The sequence below is a fragment of the Camellia sinensis genome, chromosome 3, assembly GCF_055761805.1.
Source record: "Camellia sinensis isolate YWXY chromosome 3, ASM5576180v1, whole genome shotgun sequence".
Taxonomy (NCBI): Eukaryota; Viridiplantae; Streptophyta; class Magnoliopsida; order Ericales; family Theaceae; genus Camellia; species Camellia sinensis.
In genome coordinates this window covers 16,569,697-16,586,648 of record NC_138963.1, presented here as the reverse complement: position 1 = coordinate 16,586,648, position 16,952 = coordinate 16,569,697, and the positions used below count along the sequence as shown (strand labels likewise).

Sequence of the window (16,952 nt, the reverse complement as noted above, 5' to 3'; positions counted from 1 at the left end):
GTTGTCTAAATCTATCAGAGGTGTAGAAGGCTTACTACTGGAAGAAGGACTCTGAAAAATTTCTAATAAAGAGTCAGCCAAAACTAATGGCTCAGCTTCATCATTGGCTATTGGAGAAGTAGAGGGCATGTCAAAGAGACTGGCTAGTCTTGCTTCAAAGATATCTACCTCAACCGTGGACATGAGGGGTGTAGAAAGGGTAGTGGTGGAAAGCACAGAGGATTGCATGGGGATAAGAGAAATAGGTGGAGCATCTTCAGCAGTCTCTATGGTCCTAGCCACCAATAGGTCAAGAGAAGGAGGGCTGGAAGTAGGTAAAGGTAATAAACCATGGGTAGTGGACATGAGGGGTGTAGAAACGGTAGTGGTGGAAATGAGGGGTGCAGAAATGGTGGACATGAGGGGTGCAGAAAGGGTAGTGGTGGAAAGCACTGAGGACTGCATGGGGATAGGAGAAATAGGTGGAGCATCTTCAGCAGTCTCTATGGTCCTAGCCACCAATAGGTCAAGAGAAGGAGGGCTGGAAGTAAGTAAAGGTAATAAACCATGGGTTGGAGGGCTACCAGCACCCTCTGTAGGGGAATCAGCTATCATCAGAGATGGAGCAGCAGGTGGAACTTCCTTAGGAGGAGGGGGAAGAGCAAGGCTCGAAAGAGAAATGAATTGAGGTAGATCCAAAGACAAGTAAGGAAGATATGGATTTAATCCAAAAGAAAGAGATGTAGGAATGCTTGGCCTCAAGAAGGATACATTGAATGTAGGCCTAGGAAGTGGGAGCATTATCTGAAGATTCCTCACATTTTGCATCTGTTCAACTTCAACTGGAACTGAGGGAGTCCTTATTGGAAAAATAGGCTCAGTAGTTGTTGCTGCAAAAGAAGAAAAGCACCAAGAATAAGCTCAGTAATGTCAAGTTCAACACCAAAATTTGATAAGAGGGAAACAGTAATGGTTTGAAAGAAGTTATTTGTTTCAAAAGTGATAGCAGCAATGGGAGAGCTTCGAAGAGAGTAGTGCTCAGCAATGTGCTGCCTTCTTGCAGCCTCCCTCTGGATTGCATCAACAACAGCAACTTCATCTCTTAAGAATTACTGCTGCCGTCTCTTCTTAGCTCTCTCAAAGACAATTATGGCCCTAGAATGTTCTTGTTCCACTGCCTTAGCAGCCGCCTCATGAATAGGGTCTTCGACGAAGTCAGAAGGAGAGACAGTCGTTTTCCTTCTTTTGCTTATTGGTGCTGGCATTTCCTGTTCTTTCTTAACCTCTCTCTCTTTAAGATGGGATTCAGACTCTTCAGGGGCAGGTTCTTTTTCTGCTGCTTTGGTGGTTGTCCCAAGAATAGGGTTTTCGACTGAATCAACAGAAAAGGCAATCATCTGCTTCCTTTTTTTCCTCTGCAATGGTACCTCCTGTTCTTTCTCAATCTCCCTCTCTTCGGTGTGGGATTCAGATTCTTCAGGAGTAAGTACCATCTTTCTTTTCTTTTTCTACTGTTGTTTGTCCTTGAGAGCGGTTAGAATTTCAATCCTCTTAGGAGATTCTTCTTGTGGAGACCTTGTACCAAAATGTATGAGTGTAAAGGAACCAAACAAAAGAGTTGAAAAGAAAAGTGACCTGAAATTACTTACCCCTTTTGAAGCAGCTCTAGTGACTCTAGCTGGAGGGGGTGAGGCTGCAGGAACAGTTTGGGCAACTGTGGAAAGAAAAAACATGTTCTCAACTGTTGTTGATTTAGCCCTAGAAGGCACTCCTAACCCTATCAGTAAATCATGAGGGTGCGCTGATAGGCGCACTTCCATGTTGACTGACCACCAGTTTTGGAATCTTTTCAAAACCAAACCATAGGGAAGAAAGGGGACAAATGTGAACTCATATAATTCTTTTAGCAGTCTGGATGTAGCTACCTCTAGCTTTGATCTGGGTATTCTCAGGTCTCTGGCTGTAAGATGGACATTCGAGAGACTGCAAAGTGGAACAGAAATCCCCTGAGTAAACCCAAATTGCCTGGCAAACTGAGAAGGGTAATACACCTCAGCTATACATTTATAAGCTCGAGGGTTTAAAGTGCCAATAAACAGCTCCCTTGGTAGGCAAATAGAAGTCCACATATCTTTGTGAGGTGAGATGGAACATTCTTTATCAGCCAAAAAGGTTTGCAGCCAAGCAGGTCCTTTGCTGGCATCAAAGGGAAAAAAGAAAGTGGGAGATGGAGAAATAGGGAGTTGGTGAAAAAAGGTGAGGTAATAAGCAAAGGAAGTAGGATAAAGAACAATCCTTGCATACTTCTCTCCATAAGTGTTAGGGTCTCGAACAAGGAATCTTAAGCATTTGGGATGCAAATCAGTGAAATAGGCGAAGAGCCAAAGTTGGAGCACCCAAAGGGGACCCCCTTGGTTCACATCGAGAGGTTTCTCACAGAATTGGGAACATGCTCTATAAACATGGCCTAAGAGCTAAGGAGCCAGGGCTATACGTTTTTTCAAGACAAGTGCCTTTGCAAGTGGAGCAAACTCAGGCATAATCCTCTGAGATGATGTACAAAAAAGAAATTTACACAGCCAGTACAAAATGAAGAAAAAAAGTTTTCTATCCCTCACGGGACCTACCCTTTTATTTTCGACCTTTACAAAATCACTGTAGGAAGAGTTGAAGGGTGGAAGGGAGAACTTAACAGAGAGCTATGGATAACTGGAGTGAAAGGAGAACCAATGGGTGAAAGTCCTAAAAAATGGCAAATATCAAGAACGGTGGGAGCTATCATGCCACACCGAAATTGGAAAAAATTGAAGGCCATGTTCCAAAAACAAAGAGCAGCAGGAATCAAGAAAGGGTCTTCAGGAATGATAAACCTGGAAAGACGGAGGGCATCGAGAATACAGAGCTCTTGCAGGTCGTCTTCTCGCGCAGGTACAACTCTGTCATACCATTCTTCCCATTCAGCTCACAATGTTGGCCAGCAACGATAAGGTCGGGTCACCCTCCAATTTTCCCAATCGAGCCCTCCTTCGTAGAGAAGAAAATGGTCCTCCAGCCGAGGGTATAAAGCTGGAAGTTGAGCAGGAGCCTCTCAAAAGATGGGGGCCAAGACGTATTCTTGTTTGTTGTTGTGGCGAGGGACGAAGAGACGGCCGTCTATGGCGCTTGGCTCACCAGTTATTAACTTGGCGATCTCTTCATCAATGCATTTGTTCAAAGCCATGGTTGGGCTTATACGATCACCGACAAGCACTTTGAGAGAAGAAGAAGCCATTGGTGACAAGCAGCAAGGAAGAGGCAAGGAATAGAGGGTTGACAGAGGAGAAGGGTTTGTGTGTTGAACGAGCGAGTGATTTTAGAGCATGAAATAGAAGGGTTTTAAAAAGCCTTTCTGTCTGGAAAATATATCACGTAATTTGTTAAGTACTAAAAGTACGAATACGAAGAATTTCCTTCAATATTGATACTTTTGGAGGAAAAAACACATCCCAAATGATAATACCAGCTTCGAAATAAAATATTTGGCTTCGAAACCAGATTTTGGAGCAAAAGTCATATAACAACGGCTTCGAAACTACGAAGCCAACTTCGAAGCACATTCCATACCTAATGGATGCAAGAATGCTCAAGTATTCATTTACTTCAAAGGGATTAAAGACCTGTTTTAGGTTTCTCAATAAAAGTAATGTTCTTCGAAGCAAGACTTGTGATCCTTTAAGGGTGGGAATTGCTGTTCGAAACATCAAAACCAATAATTGGTTTGCATTCAAGAAAGATGCTCTTTCTAGACTAAAACAGTGCGGCCCTAAAAAGGAGCTTTCATATTTTTTGAAAGTATGGACTGTTATTCTAAGGAAAAATGGTCAATGTAAAACTGATTGATCATACTGACCATGACCATATGTTGGCTATGATCAAAACAAGCCTTAAGGAGTAAGATTGTTAAATTCGAAGCACCAATTTTAAATAAAAATCAACAAAAATTGTTAACTATATTTCATAAATTGGACAGGTTCATTGTTGGTTCTTTTAGTGTTTCATTTAAAACAATCGAGTCCAAGTTCGAAGGATAAGCTTGTTCAGTTCGAAGCTTTGAATTTGCTTTTAAAAGAAAAATGGAGATATGATCAAACCATACCAAACAAAGAAAAAGTCTTAGTGGTATTAAAAACCAAAGCAATTACATCGAATGGCCCTATTTGGGTACAAACTCAAGCTCATAAAAATAGGGAATGGAATAAATAACGAGATCATGAAATTTAGTCCAACAATGATCAATGAATTTCTGTTCTTTCTTTATTCTATCCTCTATTTCTTCTAACATTGGCTGCATGAGTTGATGTGCTCTCACTTCGTAAAAGAGCTCTTCAGCCTCTATTTCGCATGTTGTTTCTCTCAATCCTTGTTCCAATTCGTCTATCTCTAAGTCATCCCAGTACGCAGAATCTTTATTCTTGAAATCATCGAATTCTTCAATGAAGTTCTCTGCTTCATACTGGGCATGAATTCGAAGGGACGAAAATTGGTCTAAAGATTGTGTGGTGACCATAGAGGTCCGATGCCAGTGGAGAAGCAATGAAAGTTGGTCCACAAACATGTGAAGCTCTGCTTGGGCGAGGGGATTGAGGACATGACCCCGTGTCAGAATATCACAAGCCCATCGAAGGTTCTTGAAAGGGACTTCATCCTCAAAAACATTGAATGGCAAGTGAGAAAAAGCTGCGAGTAAAAGTTGAGCTTGCTTCTGCTCAGCTAGAGTAGGGGAAGGTGAAGGCTTATAAGGTGAAAGGATCTTATCTGCGGAAGAGGCAAGCCTCAATCTCTCTGTCTAGCAAGGATTTAGCGGAGGGGAAGGTGTGGATGCTTCTATTTCAGGAGATGGAACAAGGGCAGACGGAACAAGGGCATTAATATAATCGAGCCAGTCAGAAGAACAAATCTTTGCCTTCTGGGCTAAGAATGATGGATTGTACCCTTGTGCCTCTTCTAGGCGTTGGACGGCGTGCACTATCTTTGTAGGTATGGAGGATGTGTACCATGCCACAAGCAGATTCTCCTCCAAACTGCGTCGATGGTCAATGGGCACGTAGGGATAAACCACCGAGCTTCACGCATAAGAAGGGAACTCTAAAGGGTCAGTAAATTCGACAAAGTGATAGTTGATTCGTTCCCTCAGATCACAGGCCTCAGGTTTTGACCAGCTTGTCCAGTCGAAAGCCCCAGAAAAGGAAGTCGCAGCCTTGTCCCATGCAGAGGATTGTGAAGAAGAACTTTCCATGTCCATATTTGCAACTTTCTGAATTAAAGGATTGAGAGCAGTTTGTTCGTAGTCCAAGGGTGAGTCAGAAGAAGAACTTTCTATGTCTATATTTATGAGTTTCTGAATCGAAGGTTTAAGGGCAATATGTTCGAAGTCCAAGGGTTGATAATTTGCAAAGGCATCCATGACCTGAATATAGAAAGGTGGGTAAAGGTGGCTAATTAATGCATGGAGGTTCTTTCGAGGAGGAACAACATCGTCATATGACTCTTCGTGTGCTCGATCATTGGAAAAGAAAATTGATTCGGCCATAAAATGTATCAATCTGTTCGAATGCTAAGGTGGTGGGGGTGTTCAAAAGATTGAAGGAGAGTTTAGTGCAGATAGTAAATGACAGTTGCATTTCTGGGAAAATGCAAAACCCATGCACGTTCTAAGACGTGGGAAAAAGACCTTGATCCACTAATATCACCAAGTATTGGGTATCTTAGTGCGGGGGGTAATGTTGGCTACACATTTTGTACAAGCCAATTACAATTCGACGCGTGGCAAAGTAAGGGTAGTATGGGAAGACTATTCAAATCTTCGATCCTGATCATACACGTGGTAGTCAGTATTGGTTGTTACGAGATCTGAGTAGCAGTGGATCAGCAGAGATATACAGAGTGATATGGCATAATCGGTTACTCACATTTGAATTCAAATTTAGGAGGGAAGTCTAACTGCAAGTGATGGCGTAATGGAGCTAATCTTGAGGCAACATGATCAGCGATCCTAGAGGAGCAGTTCGACGGTTGGAAATACAGTTCAATGGTCATCCTTAAGCAATATAAATAGCAAAGAAGGCTCCAAAAAAAGCCCCGGAACTCAGATCTAAAACCCAGTCTTATTCTACTTTACTTAGTTTTACATTTCCTATTCTTTACATTCCAGTACTTTAAATTCTGCACTGCACTGCACTTCATTCATAGGAGTAGTTTCAAGTAGATTGTCGATGTAAACCTCTACGGGGCTGAGTTTGAATCATTATAAGTTTTTCATTCTAATGAAATGCTTCAGTTGTTTTTTATTTGATCGATATTTTGCTTAATTCTCCTAAATCAAGCCACCAGTAAAAGTCATCTTCATTGAGGCTGAGAGAACTAAAACACGATCGTCTAATAATTGGTTGGCAATTAAATTTCTGTAAGGACTGATTGATCCTTGCTGGCACGCTCGCAATTACAATAATAACCTTCGAAAGCTAAAAAACCAACAATGTGATTTTAGTTAAGAAAACTTTCTGCACTTTTTATTTATTTTGAATTACATTCACTTTGCTTAGTTTGGCTACGCTAAAAATACTTTTTAGAAAATTATACTTTCTTGTTTTTAGTATTTTTTTATTTTTAATATTTTTTTAATATTTAAACAATTTTTAAATTTTTAGACACATCTAACATAAATACACTTAAAAAGTAGAATTTTTGTGAAAAAAATCTTTAATTTTTTATATTTTTGTGTATTTATTAATTTTTTGAAATATTTTTTTACAAATATTTTACTTTCTAAATACATATAAGTAAGGTGCATCTAAAAAAGTAAAAAAAAATACTTAAATTTTAAAAATATTTACTAAAACCAAAAAACAAAAAAAAAAACTTAATTTAAAAAAAATTGAATTCAGAAAAGTGAAACCAAACACACTGATTACCTCTTTATTTTTCCATATATCATTTACACTATTGAATTTATTAGTAGTATTATCTCAAAAGGAAGATAATAATACGACCCCGCTACGTAGCTCGAAAGAGTTTGGCTCGAATTTGGCTCGACACCAAAACGACGTCGTTTTGGTGTCTTTTTTTTTTTCCTGTGTTTTTGTTGCAAAAGGAAGAAGAAGAAGAAGGGTGGAGAAGAAGAGAAGGAAGGAGGAGGAGGAGGACTGGAGGGGGCATAATCATAGGGGGAGGAGGAGGCGGAGGCGGGGCCGGAGGCGAAGGCGGTGGTGCTGCGACGATCGGAAGCGGCGAGTCGACGGCGGTGGTGCTGCGACGATCTCCTCTCCTCCTCTCTCTTTCTCCCTCTCTCCTCCTCTTTCTCTTTTCCTCTCTTCTTCCTCTCTTCTCTCACTCTTTCTCCTCTGTCTCTGTTTTCGAATTCGAATTCGAGCCAAAATCGGGCTACTTTTTTCGAGCTACCAGTCATTTTCGATAATAATAATGGACTACAAATGCTATAAATAGGCATTATCCAAAGTTGTTGAGGTAGATGTTTTTGGTGTCACCGGTCATGTCAACTTATTGTTGTCAGCAAAAGTTTAAAAAAAAAAAAAAAATTGCTTCAAACCTTAAAAATATTCACTAAAAATATAAAATATAAAAAACAAAAATCTTAGTTCTCAAAAAACTTAATTCAAAAAAGTGAAACCAAACACAGATTAAATTTGTTATCAGTTTAAATTTGATAATCATAATAAATAAAAAAAAGTGTGAAATAATAGAGAGGAAAAGAATTATTTATTATTTAGACGAAGGCGTGATCGGTATTTCAACATTGTCTTACTAGTAAGATAATCACTCACTCTTCGAGCAATCCACTGGTCATGTCAATTTATTGTTGTGTCAGCACAAGTGTTATCTTACTGGGAAGAGATTAGCCTTTCAAGACCACAATTGTCGCATCAGTTGATTTTTTTGGGGCATAAAAATTCGAGATGAAATATTTATTAGATAATTTTTAATTTGAATTGACATAATTTTTAATGACATGACAAATATTTATTAGATAATTTTTATGTTTCAGTTGAATTTTTAAATAATATGATTTATAACCCATCGTTTGTAGTTGGTTTAATAATTCAAAATTGATGGTCTAAAATATTTTTCATATATTTTTTGTCAGCTAAATTTTTAATCCAAATATGATATGCAAAAATGTGAGGCACACTAATAAAATTACTAACAAAATTATCAAGTCATTCAAATGAGTGTGGGTCTTACATGTTATGTGGGTCACATATCCATGTTATGTGGGTCTCTTATTCATGTGAGTGATTTGATAATTTCTTTCATGAAAAATTTGGTGTCCCTATCACTGTTGTATTGTGTGTTTTGCTTGATTTTGATTTTGATGTTAATTTTTAATTTTTTTAAAAATTTATTAAAAATTAAAAATTTATTTAGTATATGTTGAAAATAGTTTAAAATTTTGAATGATTGTAATTTTCTTTTAGTTGAATTAGTTGGCGTTATAAAAAAAGTAATTGATTAATGAATTGATGTGACAGATAAATCATTGTTATTTGATAATAGGTTTAACAAAATTAATTTAAAATTTAAACCAAACAAACACTTATGTTTTTGTACTAAATATTATTTTGCCGGAGATTGTTTTAGGCCCGGACAGTGCAATGGTCGCCTTCATCGATTCGTAGTCAGTACAAAACAATATATGTGATTTTAGTTAAGAAAACTCTCTACACTTTTTATTTATTTTGAATTACATTCACTTTTCTTGGTTTGGATTTTCTAAAAATACTTTTCAAAAAATTCTACTTTCTTATTTTTCATATTTTTTTGTTTTTACGAATTTTTTTAATATTTTAAACAATTTTTAAAATTTTTAGACACACCTAACATAAATACACTTAAAAATTATAATTTTTGTGAAAAAAATATTTAATTTTTTTGTATTTTTATGTATTTATTAATTTTTTGAAATATTTTTTCACAAATATTTTATTTTTGAGAAAATTAGTCTAAGGTCCATTTTCCATTTTTAGTAATGAAAGAGATCCACAATATTATATTATGATGTCTAAGGTCCCTCAACTTCTACACCAATATATCACAGAGAAATTTGACCTTACCAAATCAAAACTCATCTCTCTCTCTCTCTCTAAACTTCTCTATTCTCAGACCTCTCCGATTCTACCAAGAAATCCAATCAAAAACTGAATCAAAGTCCTTCACAAGAATGGATTGTCGATTCACATTCATCCTCAAACAACTCTGCACTCGATCACCATCAAGATCAATAAAGTACATACCCCGACAAAGAGATGGTGCTCCGAGAGCCATCACTCTGATTTTCGGAGACGGAATCGGACTTCTGGTCACCATTGTCATCGAGCAGGTCATGGAGGCAATGCATGCGTCGGTGTACTTAGATCGCTACCAAGTCCAAGGCGACATAAAGAACGCGTCTTCGAAGGTGATCAAATCAATCCGCAAAAACAAGGCGTGCTTGAAGGGAGGTTTAGGGTTTCTAAATCGTCTCCGAATGTGACCAGTAGCCGTTGTCAGGACTGGTGGTCCAGCCGGTGGTGTTTCCTCAGAAACGTTTGTCTCCAGTGGTGAATGATTCGTATTTTAGGAGAAATTGGAGAAGTAGAGGCAGATGATTGAATTAGAGAAGTAGATGATGCAATTTGCTAAAGATTTAGAGATTAAAATGATGCAGTTGTTCAAGGATACTCAGGTTCAGCTTGAAAAGATCAAGCAAGCTAAGTGGTCGGGTTCGAATGGTGACAGAAAATGAAATTTCTGAGTTGTGAATTTCTCTAGGTTGAGTGATTTGGAGAGGGAAAATTTCTTTGATTTGAATAAATTTCTCTGGGTTCTAAAGGGAAATTTCTCTGGTTTTGAGAAAATTTCTCTGAGTTGAAGTGAGTCCAGAGAAATTCTTTCCTGGTTCAGAGAAATTCTCTGAATTTCTCTAGTTTAAACTCAGTTTGTTTAATTTTCTCTGCCATTAATTGAGTAAAATTGGTGAAGTCATATGTATGTATTTATACTATTTGTTTGTTTGTTTTGTTTGTTTGGTACACTCAGTGAAATTTCAATAAAACAAAGTCAGAGAAATTTGTTCTCTTGAGAGAAATTCTCTCAGAGGTCCAGAGAAATTTTAGAGAGAAATTTCTCTGGAAAGTCCAGAGAAATTCTCTGGATGAAATTTCTCTGGATTAAATTGAGGAACCTTAGACATTATGAAAATATTTGGTGTCCTTTATGCTATAAAATCTTAATACTAGGGACCCTAAAAAAAAACCCCATTATTTTTTAGATACATATAAATAAGATGTAAAAAAATAAATAAATAATAAAAAAAACTTAAATTTTTTTAAATATTTACTAAAAACAAAAAATAAAAAACTCAACTTTTAAAAAACTGAATTCAGAAAACTGAAACCAAACACACTAATTACCTTCTTTTTTTCTATATATCTTTTACACTATTGGATTTATTATTAGTATTATTTTAAAAGGAAAATAATAATAATGGACTACAAATGATATAAATAGGCATTATCCAAATTTGTTGAGGTGGATGTTTTGGTGTCAATGGGGGAAGATAATAATGGGCTCAATAGTGATTCGTAGCTCAAAAGAGTGTGGCTCGAGAGTGGCTCGACACCAAAACGACGTCGTTTTGGTGTTTTTTTTTTTCCTTCGCGCTTTTCTGAAGATGAAGAAGAAGAAGAAAAAGAAAAAGAAAAAGGAAAAGAAGAAAGAGCTGTGTCTGCTGTTTGCTGCTGGGTTTCATCAACATCTTCATCAACAAATTTTTTTTTTTTTTCCCTTCATCTTCAGATTTTGAAATCATTGCAACAGCACCATCATCATCTTCATCAACAAAAAAAAAAAAAAAAAAAAAACCCTTTCATCCTCAAATCCAGATCTACTGGAAAGGGGGAGGGGGGAAAAAAAAGTAGAGAAAACAAAGGGGTGATACCCACCAGAAGAGAGAGACCGCTATCACCGCCGATCTTCCTTCTCTTTCTCGCCATCGCCTCTTCTCTCTTCCTTTTCTCTTCTCTCTCTCTCTCTCTCTCTCTCTCTCTCTCTCCTCGTCTCTTCCCTCTGTATTTGAACACAAGAGAAAGAAAGAAAAAAAAATACCCATAACGACGTCGTTTTGGGTATTCGGGCCAATTTCGAGCCAACAATTTCAAGCAACGGATCATTTTTCATAATGGGCTAAAGTAGTTATAAATAGGCATTGTTTAGTATTTTGTAATTTTTATTTTGATAGTGGAATGAAGCAGTTGGTTTGAATTTGTAATTTTTATTTTGATAGTGGAATGGAGCAGTTGGTCCGAATTTGTAAATTTTTATTTTGATAGTGGAATGAAGCAATAAATCTGAATTATTTTTTTTAGCAATGTTTTAATTTTTGTGCATAAAAAATTATTTTGTATAATTTTGTGTTTTGCATATATAATTTCTAGTGTTTAAATTTGTTTAATAAGATGATTATAATAATTAATATTAAAAAGACAAAAAAATAAGAGATAAATTGCAAAGTTGACTATAAAATAACAATATATATCACTAATTCAGTACAAAATGATATTTTTACACATTATTTAAATGAACTTGTCATTGATTGTTTTTTTTTTTTAGTTCATCAAATTTAATTGAAACATTATCTTTTACAAAATAAGTCTTTCGTACATATTATTAATGAACTTTTTACGGACTGTTTTTTATTTTAACAGTCAGTACAAAATTCATTAATTTTAACTGAAAATCAACCCTTTTAAAATAAAAATATTTACCAAAAATAAACTAAAAAAAAACTAAAACAAGTCAAGCATTAAATTCTTCGCATTAAACATCGACATTATGTGAAATGAGAGGTGAAGATTGAGCCACTAGTGAAGAACTGGAATATGAAATGAGAACTGATAATTGAGCCACTAGTGGAGATCTGCTGAGTTCCACATCAACAACATATATAGATTTTACGAAACAAATTTCATTAACAATTATATATATACATAAACAAAACAAACATAAAATAATACCCCACATAAAACCAATCAAAAACACAAACAAATAACCATCTGTTACGTTGGCCATAAGTTTCAGACAGTGGAGTAAGTGGATGTGGAATGGTAGTCTTTTTTTTTACAAGGGCTTGGAGGTTATTTAATGCGGATTATCTTATCGCTAAGAGAATGTTTATTATATATTACTAGTAAGAGAATTTTGTTTTCCATTTCTTCTTCTCTTCCAACTGAAATCAGTCCATCTATCAAAGAAATCTCTCTCACTCACACTTCTGCTTTCTTTCTCGCTCGCGCTGCTGCTCTCTTTCTCGCTCGCGCTGCTGCTCTCTTAGCCCGAGTACACTTGCTCTTACTCTCTTTTCTTCCTTTTCTCAATTTCTTATTATGTGTAGTGATATCTATTGTGTAAGAGTGAAATGTTTCGATGCGATGTTTGAGGATGAGATCCACAATGTAGTTGTGGATAGTCAATTGATTTTTTCTCTCTCAAGTATTTTATTTATTTATTTATTTATTATGATATATCAATTATTAGAAACCAATTTTGTTTTAAGTATGTAAAACTCTAACCTAGGGCTAATCATTGTTTCTTTTCATTATAAATATTATTATTATCTCTATTAAAATCTGATTTTATTGGTTAGTACCTATATTATATGCTTGATAGTAATAAATGTTTGCATGTTATCTGTTTGATTTATTGATTCAAATAACTAATTTTTTATGTAGAAAATAAATAGATAAATAAAATTTTATTCAGACAAAATGGTTGACAAGAATTGGAGGTAATATAAATCAGTTTATAAACATATAAAAAAATAATTTGGGCCAACATAATTTTTATTTTTGGGGCTAAAAAATTAAGGCCTTACTTGGTTTGGATCTGAAAATAATTTGGGCCGACAAAATTTCTAGAGCCTTAGTCCAAAAAGAAACCCGACTACTGAATGAACTCGGAGCCCACTAAATAAATTAAACAACATTTTAGGCCAACAAAATTTCTAGGCCTCAGTACAAAACAGATGACTAAATAATGAATCTGCCACTCGTTTGGTTTTGATCTAAAACTTTATTTTCAGAATTTTTTTATTTTAAATTTTGGAAGTTAATTTGGTTTTAAAAAAAAAGGAGATTTATTAGAAAATCTTTTTTCAAGTGTTTGTAACCCAATTAGTCCATAAGATATTTTGTATTCCAAGTCCTATTATTTGAACATTTGATCTATCAAGTCATAATTCTCATATTTAAGGTATTTTATGAACATTTGTACCCTTACAAATATTTTTTGAACGGTTAGCAATTTGATGATGTGAATATTCATATTTTACAATGTGAATAGTTACATTGACGTGTGAATGTTCACATTGATAGTGTGAACATTCACATTGACAGTGTAAACATTCACATCACGGAACATTCGCACTGTAAATGTGAATATTATTTGGGGTATTTTGGTAACTATGTCATCCATAGGACTTATTGGAATATAAGAAAATAATGTGGACTAAATAAAACATAAGTAAGTAAAAAAGAATTTATGAAAAAGTGTCCCAAAAAAACTAAAAAATGATATATATGAATTTATTTTTGTCAAATTATTTTTTTTTTTTCAAATGTCAAAAAAATTGTTTGAAAGTCTAAGCTTAAAAAAAATTTACTAGAGACCAAATAGATGTTCTCTGTACAAGTTCGTCGTTAGCTAGGCTATGGCATCCTCAATATGGACTGGAGGCGATCCAGATCCTTCAAGCAATATGTCTTCTTCTTTTATTACAGAAACTCTGTACTGCACCGATAATTTCATGGGATGTAACATTGAAAAACTCTGCTCAAAACTAAATAAAATAGCATTTATTTAATCACTATTGAGCAGGTATATAATTAACTGTACTTGAATTTCATTGTTGGCTGTAAAAGAATCCGGATTTAGTCAACTAGATCCTCTTTGATAGATATCAATGAAAGAATTTTAAAAGTTCTAATTTTATTAAAAATTGACACGTAAATCAAGTTATATCATTTTAAGGTTTAAAATATTAAATTAGTCACCAAAAATATTTTGGTAATAGTGGTGTGTGCTGAACTTTTTAAGAAAAACTATTTGGGTTTATTCTTAATGCATTAAAATTTTATTATAAAAAGTTTTGACCAAATCTCCCGATCCAAATTGCCTAAATCTGATATTGAGAGTCCGCTTGGAAACTTGCTTTTCTAATGTCTGTTTAGCTTTTTTATGAGATGAAAAAAATCAATATATTTAGAATAATTTTTTTAGTTGAATGGATGGTTGTTGTGAGGAAAAGAGTGATCAATAGGTACGTAGAATGTGACATTTTAGCTCTCTTTTTTTGACTTTTTTGCTGCTTTAGCCAAAAAGCCTCTTTCCACAGTTGGTATCAACAGTAATCATAGGACAATTCTCCTGTATTTCATTGACTATCTAGAATTCATGAGGTATTGGATTACCTCATTAAATCTCCTGCCAGTTGCTTGCGAAAAAACAACAATAGAATAATGAAAATCATTTTACCAAAGTCCCTACTTTTCAATACCTACCAACTGAAAATTAGATAAGTACATACATTGAATCTTGATGGCCAAGAAACTCCTAGTATGGTTCCTCTATAAGATACATGTAATCGTGATGACCAAGTCCATGACTAAAATACCAACCTCAAACTTGTAATTTCAAAAAGAGTAACAAAAGAGCTAAGAACTGATAAAATGGCTGAACAAGTGAAGTTGTTGGGACATTGGGCAAGTGCTTTTAATTGGCGAGTTGAGATTGCCCTGAAATGGAAGGGCATCGAATACGAATTCATCCAAGAAGATCTCCAAAATAAGAGTCCTCTTCTTCTCAAGTGCAACCCCATTCACAAGAAGATTCCAGTGCTCTTACACAATGGAAAGCCCATTTGCGAGTCGCTTGTCATTCTTGAGTACATTGACGAGACCTGGAAAGGCAATCCCATCTTTCCTGAAGATCCTCATGAGAGAGCCATAGCGCGTTTCTGGGCCAACTTCATAGATGAGAAGGTATGTTATTATATTTTTTTTTCTCCAAACAAAAATGTTGTGTGCACATAAAAGTGTCTAGAAAATTCAAGGTCAAATTAAACCCCATAGTCTCCTTAATTTGTCTTTCATTGTTATAGTTCTAACTGTATCAATTTTATCTTATAATACACCTTTAGAAATTAGACTAAAACTAATGGGCAAATTAGTCTATTCTTCTCTTCAAAATGAATGATGAGCTTGCGTCAAATTTGAAATGATCTATTCTCTTTTTAGTGGATAATTTTGCCGTTGATTTCTATGTAATTTCTTATAGGTATTATCAATCGGACTTAATTGGCACAATGTAAAAATTTACAAATCTAGCATCCTTTTTCAAATTTTGCTCTGTCCTATCAATGTGGTCATGCAATTTGATGAAGTTGTATCACACTTTAATACTTACATTAGATTAAATTCATATGCCGCATTGGATTTTTCTAATTTTTATACTTTGGTGTGTGTATTACAGTGCTTGCCTGCAATAAAGAAGGCTTGTTTTACCAAAGACGATAAGGGCATTGAAGAAACAATTGAGCACCTGAAAACACTAGAAGCCCAACTGAATGATAAGAAGTTTTTTGGAGGAGACAGTGTTGGTCTAGTAGACATTGTCGCAAACTTGATTGGATATTCGCTTGGAGTGATTCAAGAAGCAGTGGGAGTAGAGGTATTGACAGAAGAGAAATTTCCCAGACTCTACAAATGGATCGAAGAGTATGTTAGTTGCTCTGTCATCAAAGAACATCTGCCACCCAGAGAGAAACTACTGGCCTTTGCCAAAGCAAATTACAACAATCAGTAGTTTTTTTTTAATCATGTTTTCAACAAAATAAAAATATGCAGTTTCGAATTGCAGACCGATCTTCTTTTCTATGTACTACTAGTTCTTGTGTTTTGTGTTGAGAATTAATTGAAGTACTTTACATTTCTATGTATGAGGAGCTAGTTATCGCTCTTGTTTCATTTCAAATAGAAAGTGATATTTTTGTAGACAAGCTGTAAAAGAGTAATGGTTTGCATTAGAAATAGAGTAATGATATAGAAATATTTTTTAAAAAAAAGAAAAAAAGAAAAAAGAAAAAGAGTAAACAGAATTTGTATATGGAAGTGCATTAGCCACAAAATCTTGATAAAGAATGGCAGTCGAGTCAGAATTGCACAAAACAATGAATAAAGAAAGAATTTTCTACACCAAAAAAAAAAAAGAATAAATAAAGAACGACTTGGCAAAGGATCTGTGCAGAAGGGAGTGTCATGTATCAGTACACCACCTCTTCCCCCACATTTTTAGCTCAATTAATTCAAGTTCAACCATGAGGAAGGGTTGTGACCATTGTGTGGCTCATAATCAAATGTGAGGGAGGGAACCAGTGGTGCCGTTGTCACCTTGTCTAGGTTAATTAGTTCTAACTGCCTCAGCCATCCTTGAGTCTTGATCTTGAAGTCCTACCTACTCAAAATTGGGCCTGTTTGGTTGTTTTTCATTTTCTTTCGTTCGTTTTTCATGTTTTCAAAAACTAAAACATTGAAAAATTCAAGAACATCCATTGTTTGCACATCGTTTTCATTTTTATGAGAAAAAAAATTTCGGAAACAACTTTTGGTGGTTTGTGAATAATGGGTTGTTTTCATGAACAAATCATCACCAAATATTTTTTCCCTGAGTTTGCCAGAAAATGTAAACAGGAAACAAAAACACAATCAAACAAGAGCAACCATCTTTCTTATATCTTCCGCATGGAAATTTGCTTGTGAATAAATGAGAAAATCAAGTACTCTGATGTAAAAAATGTTCTAGATGTTGCAACCTTACGAATTTCTAATATGGCCTCCATAAGAAGAAGAATTGAAACTAACAATAGCTAATCCTCATTTCTAATAGAT

At 35.2% G+C, this 16,952-nt stretch overlaps 1 protein-coding gene across 1 annotated transcript; it reads left to right on the top strand.

Annotated features, from left to right (window-relative positions):
* The first annotated feature begins 14,514 nt into the window (after positions 1 to 14,514).
* LOC114313621 (glutathione S-transferase U8) lies at positions 14,515 to 16,063 on the top strand. Its single transcript, XM_028260023.2, has 2 exons — positions 14,515 to 15,047; positions 15,538 to 16,063. Exons 1-2 carry the CDS (start codon positions 14,736 to 14,738, stop codon positions 15,868 to 15,870), a joined length of 645 nt encoding a protein of 214 aa, XP_028115824.1. The 5' UTR covers positions 14,515 to 14,735; the 3' UTR covers positions 15,871 to 16,063.
* Positions 16,064 to 16,952: the final 889 nt, after the last annotated feature.